Here is a 20,044-nt window from a genome sequence, read left to right as displayed (position 1 = left end):
CAGATGGCGCAGCTGTTTTAATCGAATGTGCGCCTCCGGATTACAGTTTTACTCGTGCTGATCGCCAAGGAAAGAGAGGTGGAGGACTAGCAAACATTTACTCAAGCAGGTTAAAATGTAAAAATATCAGTTTTGGTAAATTCAAGTCTTTTGAGTATCTCGCCATTATTATTCAGGGAGATTCTCACGTTCTAGTATTATCCGTGTATAGACCTCCAAAATTCAACGCGTCTTTCTTTGAGGAATTCTCTGACTTGATGTCAATCTTAATTACGAACTATGACACACTCTTAATAGTCGGCGACTTTAATTTTCATATAGATAATCAATTTCACCAGAAAGTAAAAGAATTTATGAACCTCCTGGACTCTTTTGATTTGAGACAGCTCGTTAATCAGCCTACACATAAAGCAGGTCATACGTTAGACTTAGTAATTACTAAAGGACTAAAAGTTGATATAAAGCAGGTCATTGATATTGGTCTATCAGACCATTTTCTTTTACTCTTTAATATAGAAATAATGATAGAAAACACTCATGAGAAGCATATTGTTAAAAAACGCTTCTTTGACTCATCAGCAGCTTTAAAACTTTCAAACACTCTAACCAATCAGTCCGTTTATAGTGCCAACTATAATAGCGAGGAGAATGTAAATAGTAAGGTGGAAAGATTTAATACTAAAGTGAGAGCTGCTGTTGACTTAGTTGCACCTGAAAAGACAGTTAAAAAATCTTCTAGCAATGTTATACCATGGAAGACCCAAAGAGTGTCTGATTTAAAGAGAACATGCCGTAGAGCTGAGCGTAAATGGAGGAAAACTAAACTAACTATTGACTATGAAATATTAAAAGTTAAAATAACAGAATACAATAACACAGTCCGTCTTGAGAGGCGCTGCTATTTCTCTAAGATTATAAATAACAATGCTAGTAATCCCAGAGTCTTATTTTCGACAATTGATCATCTGTTAAACCCAGGTAACTCAAAGGAATGCCTCCTAAGTACTTCCAGTAAAACCTGTGAGGCTATCGCTGTATTTTTCAATCAAAAAATTAATGATATTAGAAATAACATAGTATATCTCCCCAACACTAAGGATCCTCCTAAACCCCAGTACCCCATAATAAACAAATTAAAGTCTTTCACTAGGATAGATTTACCTGATTTACATAAAATAATTTCTCAAATGAAACCCTCCACCTGTGCCCTTGACCCAATACCAACAAATTTTTTCAAAGAAGTATCGGACGTGCTTAGTGATAATGTTCTTGACATAGTAAATTCGTCATTAGATACGGGGGTCTTCCCAGACTGTCTTAAGACTGCGGTAGTTAAACCCCTACTTAAGAAAAATAATCTCGATCCCTCTGCTCTTGGAAATTATAGACCCATCTCTAACCTGCCTTTCTTAAGTAAAATTCTAGAGAAGGCAGTCATTATACAGTTAAATGAGCACCTCAATAAACATGCTATTCTTGATAAATTTCAGTCAGGTTTTAGAACAAATCACAGCACAGAAACTGCACTCGTTAAAGTAGTAAATGACTTGCGGGTAAATGCAGACAGAGGCCATTTATCTGTTCTCATCCTCTTAGATTTGAGTGCCGCATTTGACACCATTGATCATAATATTCTTAAGAATCGCCTTAGTCAATGGGTGGGCCTCTCTGGCAGTGTCTTAAATTGGTTTGAATCCTACCTGGCAGGGAGAAAATTCTTTGTTAGTTGTAGTAATTATAACTCAAAGACACATGATATTCTATATGGTGTTCCACAAGGCTCTATCCTGGGTCCACTGCTCTTCTCAATCTACATGCTTCCATTAGGTCAGATTATCTCAGGGCACAACGTGAGCTACCACAGCTATGCTGATGACACACAGCTGTATTTACCAATAGCACCTGATGACCCCAAATCTCTTGATTCGCTAACACAATGTCTAACTTGTATCTCAGAATGGATGAATAGTAACTTTCTCAAATTAAATAAAGAAAAAACCGAAATCTTAGTGATTGGCAATAATGGATACAATGAGGCTATTAGAAATAAACTGGATGCATTAGGATTAAAAGTCAAATTGGAGGTAAAAAGCTTAGGGGTAACCGTTAATTGTAATCTGAATTTTAAATCGCATATTAATCAGATCACTAGGACAGCATTTTTTCACCTAAGAAACATAGCAAAAGTTAGACCTCTTATATCATCGAAAGATGCAGAGAAATTAGTTCATGCGTTTGTTTTCATTCGGCTAGATTACTGTAACGCACTCCTCTCAGGACTACCCAAAAAAAGACATCAATCGTTTGCAACTAGTGCAGAATGCAGCTGCTTGAATCCTTACCAGGAAAAGAAAATCCGAACACATTTCTCCAGTTTTGATGTCACTACACTGGTTACCTGTGTCATTCAGAATTGACTTTAAAATTCTGCTTATGGTTTATAAAGCTTTAAATAATCTCGCCCCGGCTTATATATCGGAATGTCTGACACCTTATATTCCAAATCGTAACCTCAGATCCTCAACTGAGTGTCTCCTTAGAATTCCAAGAGCAAAACTTAAAAGAAGTGGTGAGGCGGCCTTCTGCTGTTATGCACCTAAAATCTGGAATAGCCTGCCAGTAGGAATTCGCCAGGCTAATACAGTGGAGCACTTTAAAAAACTACTGAAAACACATTATTTTAACATGGCCTTCTCATAACTTCACTGTAATTTAATCCTGATACTCTGTATATCCAATTCATTATAATAACTATTCATTCAAAATCTGTACTAACCCCTACTCTCTCTTCTGTTTCCTTTTCCGGTGTCCTGTTGGTGGTGGCGCATGCCACCACCATCTACCCAAAGCACCATGATGTTCCAACAATGATGGATGGATTAAAAGCCAGAAGTCTGTATGACCATCAGCATCAAGTGACTCCGTGAAAAACCCGAACTACAAAGAGGACTATTTCATTTATGTTAGGTAGAATGCCCAAAGGGGACTGGGCGGTCTCGTGGCCTGGAACCCCTACAGATTTTATTTTTTTCTCCAGCCTTCTGGAGTTTTATTTTGTTTTTTCTGTCCACCTTGGCCATCGGACCTTACTCCTTTCTATGTTAATTAATGTTGTAATTAATGTATTTTAATTTCTTATTTTGTCTTTTATTTTTCTTCTCTTCATTATGTAAAGCACTTTGAGCTACTTTTTGTATGAAAATGTGCTATATAAATAAATGTTGTTGTTGTTGTTGTATTTAGTTACACACACATACACATATATACATATACATATACACATATATATATTCACGACATTCGTAGTCTGAATCACAATCTGATTGTATGGGTGGTTACCTACCAGGTAACGCTTGTGGTTGGTCAGCAAGTCAGCTAACATCCGTCACGGTGCCCTCAGTTGTGAGAAGCAGATCATAGAATGGTTGAAATAGTTTACTGTCAAATAATGCAAAGAGTACGCGACACATGTTTCGCCCTAATTCTGGGCTCATCAGGCGTACACACCCACTGCACTCCCTTACGGGAATTGAACCTCTGACATCAGCGCTAGAGGCGAAGCTGACCAACCACAAGCGTTACCTGGTAGGTAACCACCCATACAATCAGACTGTGATTCAGACTATGAATGCCGTGAATGTAATTACCCCGATCTACATGCTGTCAAATTAACGAACCACACGCTGTGGCGCAACGCTAGGGGCTTTGCCTCTAGCACTGACGTCCGAGGTTCGATTCCCGTAAGGGAGTGCAGTGAGTGTGTACGCCTGATGAGCCTAGAATTAGGGCGAAACACGTGTCGCGTACTCTGCATTATTTGACAATAAACTATTTCAACCATATATATATATATATATATATATACACACATATACACACACACATATATATACACACACACACACATATACACATATATATATATATACATACACATATATATACACATATATACATACATATACCCTGTACATATATACATACATATACATATACAGTGCATCCAGAAAGTATTCACAGCGCATCACTTTTTCCACCTTTTGTTATGTTACAGCCTTATTCCAAAATGGATTAAATTCTTTTTTTCCTCAGAATTCTGCACACAACACCCCATAATGACAACGTGAAAAAAGTTTACTTGAGGTTTTTGCAAATTTATTAAAAATAAAAAAACTGAGAAATCACATGTACATAAGTATTCACAGCCTTTGCTCAATACTTTGTCGATGTACCTTTGGCAGCAATTACAGCCTCAAGTCTTGTTGAATATGATGCCACAAGCTTGGCACACCTATCCTTGGCCAGTTTCGCCCATTCCTCTTTGCAGCACCTCTCAAGCTCCATCAGGTTGGATGGGAAGCGTCGGAGCACAGCCATTTTAAGATCTCTCCAGAGATGTTCAATCGGATTCAAGTCTAGGCTCTGGCTGGGCCACTCAAGGACATTCACAGAGTTGTCCTGAAGCCACTCCTTTGATATCTTGGCTGTGTGCTTAGGGTCGTTGTCCTGCTGAAAGATGAACCGTCGCCCCAGTCTGAGGTCAAGAGCGCTCTGGAGCAGGTTTTCATCCAAGATGTCTCTGTACATTGCTGCAGTCATCTTTCCCTTTATCCTGACTAGTCTCCCAGTTCCTGCCACTGAAAAACATCCCCACAGCATGATGCTGCCACCACCATGCTTCACTGTAGGGATGGTGCTAGGTTTCCTCCAAACGTGACGCCTGGCATTCACACCAAAGAGTTCAATCTTTGTCTCATCAGACCAGAGAATTTTCTTTCTCATGGTCTGAGAGTCCTTCAGGTGCCTTTTGGCAAACTCCAGGCGGGCTGCCATGTGCCTTTTACTAAGGAGTGGCTTCCGTCTGGCCACTCTACCATACAGGCCTGATTGGTGGATTGCTGCAGAGATGGTTGTTCTTCTGGAAGGTTCTCCTCTCTAAACAGAGGACCTCTGGAGCTCTGACAGAGTGACCATCGGGTTCTTGGTCACCTCCCTGACTAAGGCCCTTCTCCCCTGATCGCTCAGTTTAGAGTCCTGGGGCCTCATGTATAACGCCGTGCGTAGAACTCACACTATAACATGGCGTAACCACAAAAGCGGGAATGTGCGTACGCACAGAAAAATCCAGATGCAGGAATCTGTACGTAAGCAAACTTCCACGTTCTTCCGCTACATAAATCCCGATCAGCGTGAAAAGTAACGCATGTGCACGCGCCTTCTGTCCCGCCCTGACTCCTCCCAGAATTACGCCTCTTTGAATATGCAAATCAATATAAATAGCCTTCTCTGAAAAGACAATGGAAAAAGCACGGGGGAAAATATAAGAATTTCAGCGAATACCAAGTGGAGGCAAAGGAAAAACGTACTATTTGTTGGTTTAAACTGTGGTATAATCAACAAAAGGAAGTTGATCGAGTGATAGAGCATCGGAGAAACTCGAAAGCTCAAGTTCACAAAGTCGCACAGTGCCCAAAATAAAAAAGAAATCACATATCAAAGTCGCCGTGAAAAGGCAAGTCGTAGCCCACCGTCTGAGTGTCATATGAAAGCTTATTAGGGTACAGACAAAAAAAAAAAATAGGCACACAGTGGGGAAAAAAAGCACGAAATGTCAACTTTAATCTCAAAATTTCCACTTTAATCACGTAGTTTATTTTGCCATTAAAGTAGAACATCATAAACTTCATCTTAAAATCGATTAATTTACTAGTTTCTCAAATCCCATTGTAACTAAAGTAGCACGTTAAATGCTTTGTTCTGTATTTGATCTTCTATGTGCTCTATGTGTGTGAATCACTACCTGCTTCTTAAACGGGCTTTCTCTTTCTCCGACAGGACACAGAATCCATTACATTTGTGATATTACAGCTCTCTGAATAATTAATATACTGAGATGTATACGTGATATCTTTTTCATAATGATAGGAATGAAAGCATGTTATTAAACATGGGAACACGGTGGCGCAGTGCTTGTTCATGTCTCACGCAACAGGCTTGCTGCGCCATGCGTGACCTTCAATGAAATAATTTATTACAGAAGTACTCTCTCTTTCAAACGTACTAACCTCCAATTCCTGTCCTTACTTTTCTTTTTCCAAATACCCAATCGCCACACAATTGCAACCTTACAACGCCGATTCTTCAAAACATTTAAGGAACATTGAAATATCTTCGTAGTAAGTGTTTAATTATTCTATCCATTATCCTTCCAGTGTCGCGTCAGCACCAGCAAGAATACAACGTAATGCAGGAACAATCCCTGAACTAGCTAGCGCTGCGGCACATGTTTAATTATTAACAATACAGATTATTTAAATTAAGTTAAAGTTTTATCTGTACAATATAATCAACATATTTTGCTGCATTTCATCTTAAAAATGGTATCGTCATCATATGTAAATATGTGCTTTATAAAGTGGCTTAGGTTGTGCAATCTTATAACTGTAGTGCAAGTTTACAGTGAGGTAATTGTACTTATAAGTACAAACAGTTCTACAAGGAGCACTTGATGGACTGATTGAGTGCGTTTATAGTTCTTGGGATGAAACGTTTTCTAAACCACGAAGTCCGTACAGGAAAGTCTATGAAGCGTTTTGCCATGGCTGAGGCAGCGTCTGCTTCATGCTGTATACCGATAATTCTTTTTCCAATCAGCTGCTGCTTTGATTCCCTACTCAGATACAGTGATATAAAAATATTCCGAGTGGTGCAGTGAGAGTAATATGGAAAAAGATGACCTGCTGTGGCAACCCTTAATGGGAGCAGCTGAAAGAAGAAGAAGAAGATGCAGTGAGAGTAACAACGCTAAAGCAGTTATGGTATTTGGAATACTGTGGCTATTCCCTGGACCATTATATTATTACTGGTTGATTACAATCAGATGCATTACACTAATAAACAATATGCAGTTAATTTCAGTGTATTTATAAAGCCGCGTCAGGAATGTGGATCTAAGAAAGAAAGGGTGACCACACAGGAACAATAGCACTGCTTTGATGCTGGGTGCCGCCAGTCTGCAAAACCGAGCGGAGAAATTGCGTACGCCAGGGTATGAGGAACCTTGGAAATGTGCGTGGCTTTACGCCAAGTTTAGGTTTTATACATTGCAATTTGAGCGTGGAAACATTCGTTCGCAACATTTCTGTGCGTATGCACCGTTTATACATGAGGCCCCTGGTGGTTTCGAACATCTTCCACTTACGGATGATGGAGGCCACTGTGCTCATTGGGACCTTCAAAGCAGCAGAGATTTTTCTGTAACCTTCCCCAGATTTGTGCCTTGAGACAATCCTGTCTCGGAGGTCTACAGACAATTCCTTTGACTTCATGCTTGGTTTGTGCTCTGACATGAACTGTCAACTGTAGGACCTAATATAGACAGGTGTGTGCCTTTTCAAATCATGTCCAGTCAACTGAATTTACCACAGGTGGACACCAATTAAGCTGCAGAAACATCTCAAGGATGATCAGGGGAATCAGGATGCACCTGAGCTCAATTTTGAGCTTCATGGCAAAGGCTGTGAATACTTATGTACATGTGATTTCTCAATTTTTTTATTTTTAATAAATTTGCAAAAACCTCAAGTAAACATTTTTCACGTTGTCATTATGGGGTGTTGTGTGTAGAATTCTGAGGAAAAAAATGAATTTAAACCATTTTGGAATAAGGCTGTAACATAACAAAATGTGGGAAAAATGAAGCGGTGTGAATACTTTCCGGATGCACTGTGTAATAGTCTACATACTCAGCCTATAAAAAGTGATTTTTACATATCCCTCACAAGTTAAAAACAGTGGCTAGCACTGTTGCCTCATGGATCCAGTGCCTGAGCTATTAGATCAAATGTCACTATTAAAATTTCAATGTATGTATCTTAAAAAAAAAATCTGCTATGGTGGAAAAAAAACAAACATTTAAATGTAAAAGGACAATTGTTTTCTTTATGTCATATTCATTTCGGAACATATGTTATATGCAAAGTAAAAATGTTTGACATACTACAGTAGAAAAAATTAAACTGCTGTGTTTAATTAAGATTAAAATATATAAACCATTTAATAGCTACTGCATTATTTTCAATGTTATATATACCTGTAAAGAGATCACTTTGGAAGTAAAGGTATACATAAAAATGAGATTTCACTTACTTAATAAACCTTAGTAGTAGAGGTGACAGTTCTCTTGAGCGAGGTTCCACTCTTTCAGGGAATTGGATCATTGCCTTCCACAGTAGACATCTAAAATTTGTAAAATCAGTTCTTTCTTTGTCATCTGTGACTAACTTGAAATTATCAAGGTAAAGCACAGAAATGACACCACATCTCAGATTGCTGTGATCTTGCTCTGTTTCAAAATTTGACACTCCTTTTTCCTCAGGCTGATCCTTTTCTGTTTAATTTAAAAAATATATATTTTTATGTAATATGTCAAAAAAAAAATACTGTATGAGTTAACTGAACCTGCCAAACAAAAAGTCTGTTATTATTAACCAGGTTATCAGATTAGTAACAATAATATCAAATGTGATTATGTAATAGCAAAGTGAAGGACAAAGTTGGCATTGCCCATTCTACTAGGTTTTAGTGGCAAACTAGGTCTGTTAGAAAAGCAGATTTGACAGCGATGCAGGCATCTAGTTGCCACTTCCCCCGCTCGTATCAGGATCTACCTGTACTTCATCTGATAGCAAAGATCTGAATCAGATTTGCAGTGACATCTTTTCAGCGGCCACTCAGCAGAATTCTTGAGCCAAAATGCACAAAATGGACACAAGCAAGAACAAATCTATAAATGACTACTCTGATGGACAGAAGAACTTGCTTATGAAGAGATGCAGATTTTGTAACTGTAAGTGACCAATGCAATCAAGAGATGTTCCACCTTTTTTTCCTAAACTAGTTACACTCAACCCAGTTAGGTAATGCTGGGGACACGGTCTGGCTCTCTCAAGGAAACTCCCATTGAAGCTCTGCTCTCACTCTCCAACATGACTGAAAATACAGCTGAAACTTCTCTCTGAAACTAAAAACTGACAAACTGCTCTCTGTGTGGGGAGCAGAGAACTGAAAATCTCCTACACTTTGTGGATCAGAAATTGATGATTTCTCTGCAAGGCCAAGCTGTAGGCCTACTAGTGGACTGAAAAGGCTGAGAAACAGCCATTACTTCAAGTAGGGGAACTTCAGCATCTAGAATCTCTTGCCAGGAGGAGTAATTCTCTTTCCTACGAAACTGCAGATTATAAAGCAAAGGGCCTAACTGCAGAAACCAAGGTAAGAAAATCGGACATCATCTTTAAAGACTTTGTATTATAAAACTATTTATCTGTACTTGGTCTAGTCTAGTCTGTCTTCATCTTGTCTTATATGTCAACATATACATGCAGTATATGCAGTTGTCGTTTTTCTATAATCCTTGTATTTTTCAATAAACTGTATTATTCTATTTCTTAAAACAAGTGTACTTCAGTTATCTTGATATGTCTAAAGGCTGGAGAACTGCCTCCTGCAAGAGAGAGAGAAAGGTAAGGAAAATAAGTAGGGGCCTTGCCCAATTATTTGATTAATTACTGGCATTGCCAGATGCAGATCTGATAATTAATCCAGTTTCAATTTCCAACATTTATTATTGTCACACAGGGTGGGCATAATAAATGACACTTTTTTCTACAAAAGTAAAACTGATGTTTAAGAGATGTTTTTCATGAAAGATTACTTACTCATTATTTTATACCCGTTTGACACACAGTTAAATATTCACAATGATAAAGCACAAACATCATTCTAATCTAGCTATGGTTATACAATTTATTAACAAGTTATTAACAAGATGTAAAATACATATGTTGCTGATTTGTTTATATTTTAAACATCACAAATCTCATTATGTTACAGTATCTTAAATGCATAAAACTATTCTGCTATATTTGAATAGAATGTTATTCCTTCTATTTGAGCAAACTCCCCTAAAAATATAGCACACAATCACACTGATTACTGTATAAGCTGTCTCAAGAATAGTTTTTTCCCATCTCATATTCTATTTACATTGATAGTATTGTTACAATTTCCAAATGTTAAAATGTATTCTACAGGAATCATAACATCAATAGATTATTAAACAATAAAGGAAATTAAGAATTGCAATTTTTGTAACACCACAAATTATATTTTCATTCAAATATTACTCTATGAAAATAATTACTTAGTAATCAAAGTACAAACTGCACATGCCGTTTAACTTTGTGTGCATATAATGTCTATTAGGGACAGCATTTTACATGTAAATATCCTAAGTTTGATTCAGAAAGCTATTTAATACTGAATAATAAAAAAGACACATTCTTTCATTAGATGTTCATAAATTTACAATTTGTCATGATCTGCTCTTTACTGGCTAGCAATGGGAGAGAGATATGGGCAATGTAATGTTTGCATTGCACTGTTGTTCTGTTGCACTTTGCTCATGCAAGGTTGGCTTTCTACTGGATGCAGCACACTATTACATTCATTGTTACTTAAGATTCACATGTTAATGAGAAGGGTCTACCTATGGCTATATATCCCAGAATATGCTACTCTTAATAAAAAAAATGTAAACTGAAAAAAGTAATTAACAAAACAGAGAAGAAAAACAAATCATAAGAAACTACTATAAAAAGGAAATGCAAAAAAATGTTTCTGCTTTCATCATGGCAGGATATAGTCACAGGCTAACCTATGCTTTTAGCCCTAATGCTACAGGGGCCCAGAATATTAATCCCAGCAGACTGGACAATTGAGTCCTCTTTAATCAGCTTCCCACTATTACTGAGAACTTCTCTACCATTACACCATTCCTAGCACTTAAGTCACACCCACACCCCCTCAGTTAACTGTGGCTAGTGACAAAGTGTGGCTGTTGAAATAGCTTGTGCAGTGCAGCAGCAGGGCTGCTGAATGCATGCTGTCAGAACATAAAGCGTGTGAAGAAGAAAGCTATTTGCTGTGTTTTAAAAGTGAAGGTTCTTCAGAAATGGACAGTGGGTAGTAAGAGCCTGATACATTTACATTCTAGTGACAAGGAAGCATACGAAGGATTTCACTAAACTATCCAACTTCTGAATGTGAACGGTATCACAAGAGTGCTGGGCAACTTTTACAGATGATGTTCACTACCTCTCCACGGCATAAATCATATGTATCAGGCACAGAATTTCAATCTTTTCATAACTGAAAATTTGTTACAAGTAACATTGTGACTAAGCCCAACAGATATGTACAACAACTGCTATAGCAGCACACACTTTAGTTTTAGATTAGTAGCTGAAAGTATTGGACATTCTGAAAATAATCCAGGGCCAAAATAATGTTTTTAATTATAAAAAAAAAAAACTATAATAAATGTAGTTTGCAACTCTAAAATGACCCAGTTTGAGGGAGTAAACGTGTGCTTCCATCTTTGTACATGTTTATACAGCATGTATGTGTATACACACATAAATAATGTAAACGGTGACCAAATAGCAAATAATATCAAAAAGTCAATGAGAAACACCTCCATTTAATGTACTGCACAATCAATATATTCAATATCACAACATCTCAAACATATACATTTTCGTTAAAATGTTTAAATAATCCACTTCTGAAAATTCCTCTTGTAAATTTAAGACCCACCTTTCCTTTTATCTTAGCAACTACTAAAAACAATATGGTGTAGATAATAGACTTAAAAAAATATTTCTGGGTGGAGAATTCTTTGAAAAAAATCAACTCTGCTTATGAGTTAATGACAGTACTTCTATAAAGTAGATCTGAAACAAGAAGAAATTTTACTTCATTCACCTAACATTCCAGTTGTTAACTCACCAGCTAAAAGTGCAGCATTGTTCAAATGCAAGTAAAATACTTTCCAAAATTCTTTATTGTCCATTTCTCGAGCATGAGAACTAAAACAAGAAAAAATGTAAAAATTAAAGTTTTCATCACACATTTTTAAGCAATACAAAAGGTTTCTACCTTGCATCCAAAAGCTGCCGAGTTTCTAAATCTCCTGCAATCCAATGATGGATTAAACAGGTTGGAGGCAGTTATGTTATGTAAGTAATAATAATATTGAAGGCAACACTTCACATAGACAATGCATTCTTGACAAACAAAAAAAAAAGCAAAACTCATGGCTGCTGGCATTAACCTGATGCACTGCAACAAGACTGTGTAGGATATTAAATTCTAAGGACCTTCAAGTCATTGCTGTATTCTATTATATACAGACACATATGTTGTTATAGTTATTTGTGCCACTGTATTGTTGTTGTCCAATAGTAACAAAACAAAATTTCACTGCAATGTAAGCTATAATGACAAATTGAAATGAATATTCCATTTGCACTCTGAAATTCTAAACAAACTATCCCACTCCCACTGTGGTTTATATGATTGTGGTTAACCTTCAACAGGGACACAAATGCATCAAAATAATCTGACAGTCATTCTACAGTATTTAAGAAAAGATTTACATTTTTTGACACTGTATATAGAGCAAGAGATTTTGTTTTCAACTTTCTAACCAAACTCAAAGCTCCCTGTCCACAACTCGTTCCTGTTTGTACTCAAAACTAATGGGATGGGCTCTGACCTTCTACAACCTTGATTTGGATTAAATTGGATTAAGATTATCTGTGTTAATTAACAACAATGCACAATGAAGATTCATATAAAAACATATGAACAATATCCAGAGGAAAAACATGTAAAATCTATGTCTGTTGATACAGCAAGAACAAGCATGGAAATGGCTTAATACTCAAACCAAAAAAAGTCACTTACGCTATAAGATGAAGCACTGGGTCCCATAGTGGGCTGAAGTTAATATAGAGCATTCCGATTAAATAACATAAGGGAACCTTCAAGAACGAAATATAAGGAATATTTCAGATTAAACACATACAAATATATTCTTCCCTGTACTTAAAGTACTTTTTAAAGGAACATAATATTTTAAAGGACTTCATGGCTGAATATTCCACCTACCTCCTGCAAATGTCCCTTAGGTACAGAAGGCTGTATTAAATCATGCCTCAGTTTATGTAAGTGGAGTAGCTTTTCACGATAATCATGAACAGTTGCAGGTACAAGTTCAGCTTGAAGACAAATAGCAAACACTGTCTGTGGTTCCCCATATCCATCCATCTACACATTGCACAGCATATATTTAAACCAGTTAGTGTTTTTTTACTGACAGTTTACAAAGATACAATTTACAACAAAATTAATATGTTACCTCCTCAGTTTTTGGTAGATTAATACAAAAGTGATTAAGGATTCTTAAAGTCAGGAGGCGGACCTAAATGATAACAAACACCATATTATATATGACACTCACTGCACACATTTTTCAAAAATATTAATATGCAGAAAATAAGATTAAACAGAATTTAACCTTTGTTTTGTTTAATGAGAGATTGTGACGTAGAACATCATACAAATCGAGCATTGCTTCTTGAGAGAGGTGTTCCATGCATCCATTTAGTGCCAGTCTTGTATAATACAAGTCAGCAAACAAAAGAGAAGACTGGTCTGATGGAAACTGCCTATAGAGCAAGAACAGATCAAAAATGTGTAAATTACTAAACAGAACACAAAAATAATTCCTTCTATACAAAATAAAGCTCTGCTGCTACATTAAGTTTTAGTTATTAGACTAGGAAAGACCCTTTATTCTGAAACAAACAAAGTAATCCAACACAAATTAAAGCTATCACTGGAGTGAACACTTCCAGTGGCTCAAGATTACTATTCCAATTGAGCTGAAAATACATTTACTTTTACAATGAAGTTATTCAGTTCTGTGTCAAGAGAATCACCTTTAATTTAGAACATAATTTAAAAAGTTGACCAAAGACAATACCTTTACAAGTCACTGGATATTTTAAAGCAAAAGGACATTTTGCTGCAGTGTATCAAAGGTAGTTCCACAACTGAAAATAGAAACTGAGGGACACCTTTGTAGAATTCAGGGAGAACCCAGATGAAACAATAGCCAGCATGGGTCCAGGAAAGAAAAATCATGTCAAACCAATGTTTTAGGTTTTTTTGAAGAGGTAACTGCAATTGTTTACAAAAGCAAAACAAAAATCCTTTGATACAGCTCCATCACAAAGATTAATTCTAAAATTAGAAGTTGTAAGCATCAGAGGCAACCTACAAAACTGGGTCTCAAGTTGGTTAACCAGCAGGAGACAGAGTACAGATAAAAAGGAAGTTATCAGTGGTGTTAATCAGGGGTCTGTCCTGGGACCGTTACTTTTTCAGATTTAAATTAATAACATAGATTTTGTTTAAGTTAGTAAACTTGTGAAATTTGTAGATGGCACTTAAGCTTAGATGAATGGCAGACACTGAGGAGGAGGCAAAAACAATTTTGAAAGACCTAGACACGCTTTACAATTGGGCAGGCACTTGGAAAATGTAGTTTAATATACTGTAGAAAACTTCAAAGTAATACATGTGGGCAAAAGTAACATAAATTATAAATACAAGATCCTTCTGAAAAGGACTTAGCAGTTTATGGTGAAACAAAATTTTCATCATCTTAGCAATGTGCAGAAGAGATACAAAATGAAAATAAAATATCAGGTAATATTGAAAAAACTGTTGAATATAAATCAGACTATGCTCATACTATTTAACACATTAGTGAGACCACATCTGGAGTAGTAAGCTCAATTCTGGTCACCATGCTACAAGAAAGACAGAGCTGCACTTGAATCTGTGTAGAGAAGAACAACTAAGTGCCTCCTAGAACTTAAGGATGTGTCACGCCCAGACAAAGAGGCTTAAACTTGTTTAGTCTCAAGCAATGAAGAATGTGTGGAAACCTAAACCAGGTTTTCAAATTATTAAAAACACTTAACAGAGAATTACAGTGGCGTGCAAAAGTATTTAACCACTTTAAAAAGTCATCATTTTCTGCATGACAAAAGGTTTGTACACATTTATCCATTTTGTATATTTAATGTGAACTGTTATGCTGTAAAATACATTTCCAAAGTCAAAATAAACCATTTTCTGTAGATACTTAACTGAAGAAGAAAAACTCAAAAGTTATTATTGGCATAAGTATTTAAACCTCTGTGCTTTGGAAGCTCCAGGTTTACACAAATAACACAAAGGTGACAGACATTTGACCATAATTAAACATAATTAGGTACTACTTGTGAGTCTTTTATCTCTCTGAATATTAAAAGCTATCTTTGTAAGGGCAATAGTCTTTGTTGACAATCACTGCAAAAATGAAGACAAAGAAGCATCCTGCTGATGTGAGAAACAAACAGTTTGAATGCCCCACTAAGCACTATTGGATCCATAATCAGAAAGTGGAAGGTTCATCACAGCACCTAGAATCTTACTAGAAAAGGCCATCCCTCAAAACTAAGCATCAGAGCAAGATGTTGGTGAGAGAGGCTACTAAAAATCCAACAATCACTTTCAGAAGTCTGCAATGCTCTTTGGCTGAAACTGGAGTGAAGGTGCATGGGTCCACAATTACAAGATCTCTCCATAAAATAGGTCTCTGCAGAAGAAATTATGATGAATTTCAAGGGGACTGAATACTTTTGCACGTTACTGTATACACTTGAAGATACCAGTGGAAATTAAAGGGAAGTGCATTTAGGACTAAAGCCAGAAAGCACTTCTTTATGCAAAGAATTTTGAAAATCTGAAACAAACTATTGAGCCATGCAGCTGAAACAGAAACCTGGAAAATGTTTAAGAAGTATCTGAATGAGGTACTGGTTTCTGCTTAGCTGTTAGCAAAAGAAATAGCTTGATGGACTGAATGACTTCTTCTCGTTTGTCCAACTTCATATGTTCCTTTGACACTGGTACCCATCAACTCCTACGTTTTGTGCTCAAAGCCTTTTGTTTAGTGCTATGTTGGCTTTCTTTCTTCAGACTTCATTTTAGTCCAGGTAGTTCTCGACTTTACAAGCTAATTATCACTTGTTAATTGAGAACGCGTATAGTGCGAGTTACAGTGATCCCTCGCTATATCGCGCTTCGCCTTTCGCGGCTTCACTCCATCGCGGATTTTATATGTAAGCATATTTAAATATATATCGCGGATTTTTCGCTGCTTCGCGGGTTTCTGCGGACAATGGGTCTTTTAATTTCTGGTACATGCTTCCTCAGTTGGTTTGCCCAGTTGATTTCATACAAGGGACGCTATTGGCAGATGGCTGAGAAGCTACCCAACTTACTTTCTCTCTCTCTCTCTCTCTTGCGCTGACGTAGGGGGGTGTGAGCAGGGGGGCTGTGTGCAGCTGCTTCCTGAAGGACATGCTGCACGGAGCTTCGCATACTTAAAAGCTCAAAGGGCACGTATTGATTTTGACTGTTTGTTTTTCTGTGGCTCTCTCTCTCTCTCTCTCTCTCTCTCTCTCTGATCCTGACGGAGGGGGTGTGAGCTGCCACCTTCGACAGCTTTGTACCGGCGGTGCTTCGCATACTTAAAACCCAAAAAGCCCTATTGATTTTTTTTTTGACTGCTTGCTTTGCACTCCTTTGAAAAGGAAGATATGTTTGCATTCTTTTAATTGTGAGACAGAACTGTCATCTCTGTCTTGTCATGGAGCACAGTTTAAACTTTTGAAAAAGAGACAAATGTTTGTTTGCAGTGTTTGAATAACGTTCCTGTCTCTCTACAACCTCCTGTGTTTCTGCGCAAATCTGTGACCCAAGCATGACATTCTAAAAATAACCATATAAACATATGGTTTCTACTTCGCGGATTTTCCTATTTCGCGGGTGGCTCTGGAACGCAACCCCCGCGATGGAGGAGGGATTACTGTATTTTCCCATAGAAATGTTTTAAAAATTATCACTTTGGTTCCTGCTAAAAAAATTTTACCATAACTTTTTGCCAAATAAACAAAGGAAACACAAATGTATTATTAGAATTAACATTTCATCAAAAGTAAACTTACATTTAAACAAAAAAATCGTGGAGAAAAAATTATGCTAAAATTGTAACATTCAATTTTGGTCACTTTTGAACAATGCTTTTTCTTTTCTTCATAAATTTGCCAATAACAAGCAAAATAATTTTTCAAATCTGAAATTATTTTAACTTTTGGATGATGGTTTTGCAGAACAGGTGGGTGCCCAGGTGCATTATCCAAAATAATGAGGATACAGAAGGGAATTTATGTGCTCTTGCACTATTGTTTTACCTTGAGGATAAAATGATGAGAAAAACAATCTTCAAAATGTGAGGCAGTGACCTAAGCGTTTTTTTGGATTTCCATATGACAGGAAGGTTTTTTAGTGCTCTTGGATTTTCTGACCTATAAATGAGCAATGGCTTGAGTCTGCATTCTCTACTTGCATTGACAGTATTAAAGTTAGGCAATCTCTTATAGCTTTAAATCCAGACATCAATGATTCTTCTCTTGCAATATAGCTCCACGATGGCATTTTGTTTCCAAAATAATCTCGTCTCATCGGCATTAAAGATTTGAGAGGGCGTGCAATTTTCTTCTTCAATTATCTGTTCTAATTTTTGTGGAAAAGATTCTGCTGCTTCATTATCTGCACTGGCTGTTTTACCTTGCAACTTAACATTATGCCCCCTGCTCTCTTCTTACAGCGCTCAAACCATTCACTGGTAGCAGTAAAAGTTTCTATGCAGTCTTATTTATTGTCCTTGAGCATCACAAAAATGGACAATACTTTTGCGCAAACCGTGGCCTAGGTAACAGGCAAATTTAACCTTTTTGTCTGATCACACACCCATGCTGTTAAACTCTTCTCCATTTGAGGAATTTACACCATCTTTTTTTGTCCAGTCAAATATTTCTCTTTCAAAATTATACAAATGGTTGAAGAGCTCAAAGAATAAATATCACAGATGTTTTTAACAGTATTTCCAGCTTGGTGTTGTCTTATAATTTCATACTTTTGCTCCAAAGTTATGGCTCTTCTTTGTTTCTTGTTTGAAGTCCTGGCCAGTGTACCTTTGTGTCTTTATGGCATGTTGAAAAAATGGTGTAAAAAATTCTAAAGATAAACGAACAGCAAATGAAAGCAGTTCAAATAGCTTTTAACTTTCACTTTCTGAAAGATGATAATGAAATGGCACGTAGTGCTCTGTCCAAGTGAGAGAGGGATCGATGTAGCATATGGAGGATGCCATCATCTATATGCTACATCGATCCCTCTCTCACTTGGACAGAGGCAGTGGTGCTGTAAGAATTATGTTTCTAGACTTCTCTAGTGCCTTCAACACAATCCAACCTCTGCTCCTTAGGGACAAGCTGACAGAGATGGGAGTAGATTCATACCTGGTGGCATAGATCGTGGACTTTCTTAAAGACAGACCTCAGTATGTGCGTCTTGGGAACTGCACGTCTGACACTGTGGTCAGCAACACAGGAGCGCCACAAGGGACTGTACTTTCTCCGATCCTGTTCAGCCTATATACATCGGACTTCCAACACAACTCGGAGTCCTGCCACGTGCAAAAGTTTGCTGACGACACTGCTATCGTGGGCTGCATCAGGAGTGGGCAGGAGGAGGAGTATAGGGACCTAATCAATGACTTTGTTAAATGGTGCGACTCAAAAAACCTACACCTGAACACCAGCAAAACCAAGGAGCTGGTGGTGGATTTTACGAGGCCCAGACCCCTCATGGACCCCATGATCATCAGAGGTGACTGTGTGCAGATGGTGGAGACCTATAAATACCTGGGAGTGCAGCTGGATGATAAATTAGACTGGACTGCCAATACCGATGCTCTGTGTAAGAAAGGACAGAGCCGGTTATACTTCCTTAGAAGGCTGCCGTCCTTCAACATCTGCAATAAGATCCTGCAGATGTTCTATCAGACGGTTGTGGTGAGCGCCCTCTTCTACACGGTGGTGTGCTGGGGAGGCAGCATTAAGAAGAAAGACGCCTCACGCCTGAACAAACTGGTGAGGAAGGCAGGCTCTATTGTTGCCATGGAGCTAGACAGTTTGACATCTGTGGCAGAGCGACGGGTGCTCAGCAGGCTCCTATCAATTATGGAAAATCCACTGCATCCACTAAACAGTGTCATCTCCAGACAGAAGAGCAGCTTCAGCGACAGACTGCTGTCACTGTCCTGCTCCACTGACAGACTGAGAAGATCGTTCCTCCCCCAAACTATGCGACTCTTCAATTCCACCCGGGAGGGTAAACGTTAACATTATATAAAATTATTGTCTGTTTTTACCTGCATTATTATCAATCTTTAATTTAATATTGTTTTTTGTATCAGTAAGGTGCTGCTGGAGTATGTGAATTTCCCCTTTGGATTAATAAAGTATCTATCATTCTATCGTAGTACTTGAAGCAAGTGCAGGTGTGGTGTACCACGTGAGGGTACCATCTCTCACAATGCCTTTAGATAGGCTACACTTGCACGGATGGTGTTTTTGGGCCATGCACATTAAATTACATGCAAATTTTTTTTTTAAAATTACAAAAAATTTTTTTTTTTTTTTACTTTTGCGGCAAAAAATTCTCATAAAGACAAACTCACATATTGAGAGCTCAGAAAGCGAGAACTACTTGTACTTTCAATGGAACCACTGCTAAATAAGTAGATATAATTCAGTAAATTTAAGCCAACTTATTATTTTGTGATCATATTCAGAAAAAAATGGCTAAAACACTAATTTACTAATCCTGTGTTTCTGAGTGTACATACTTTTTTCTAATGCTGAGCATTTACAGTATATACAGGTATATCCCCATATGTTAAAACAGAAAATCAGAAAAACACTTTCTATGTGTGCATATGAATACATGTTATTACATATTATTAAAAGGTTCATCACAAAAGATATTAGGAAATTAAAATGTTTCTGAATTTAGCAACTTACATTTAACATTGCACTGTGTTCTTTACTTTTGCTATTACATCATATCTAGCATTTACCCACAAAATATTTATTACTTGGTAAAATGTGTAGAAAGCAAATGACTGCATGTTACAATGTATTGAGATGTTGTAAATTGCTCTGTGTAGCAAATA

The 20,044-nt window shown here is 37.3% G+C and overlaps 1 protein-coding gene across 2 annotated transcripts in view; it reads right to left on the bottom strand.

Moving 5' to 3' along the window:
• Positions 1-20,044, bottom strand: part of utp20 (UTP20 small subunit processome component) — a 154,666-nt gene that overhangs the window by 98,631 nt on the left and 35,991 nt on the right. For both annotated transcript variants that reach the window (XM_051928458.1, XM_051928462.1), the window contains exons 16-21: positions 13,424-13,574; positions 13,265-13,327; positions 13,015-13,173; positions 12,811-12,887; positions 11,851-11,930; positions 8,149-8,389 (exon numbers count right to left, since the gene is read on the bottom strand). In XM_051928458.1, coding sequence (XP_051784418.1) covers positions 8,149-8,389; positions 11,851-11,930; positions 12,811-12,887; positions 13,015-13,173; positions 13,265-13,327; positions 13,424-13,574 — 771 coding nt within the window. The remainder of the gene's footprint in view (positions 1-8,148; positions 8,390-11,850; positions 11,931-12,810; positions 12,888-13,014; positions 13,174-13,264; positions 13,328-13,423; positions 13,575-20,044) is intronic.

Source organism: Erpetoichthys calabaricus, chromosome 1, assembly GCF_900747795.2.
Source record: "Erpetoichthys calabaricus chromosome 1, fErpCal1.3, whole genome shotgun sequence".
NCBI lineage: Eukaryota > Metazoa > Chordata > Cladistia > Polypteriformes > Polypteridae > Erpetoichthys > Erpetoichthys calabaricus.
This window is presented reverse-complemented; position numbering and strand designations above follow the sequence as displayed.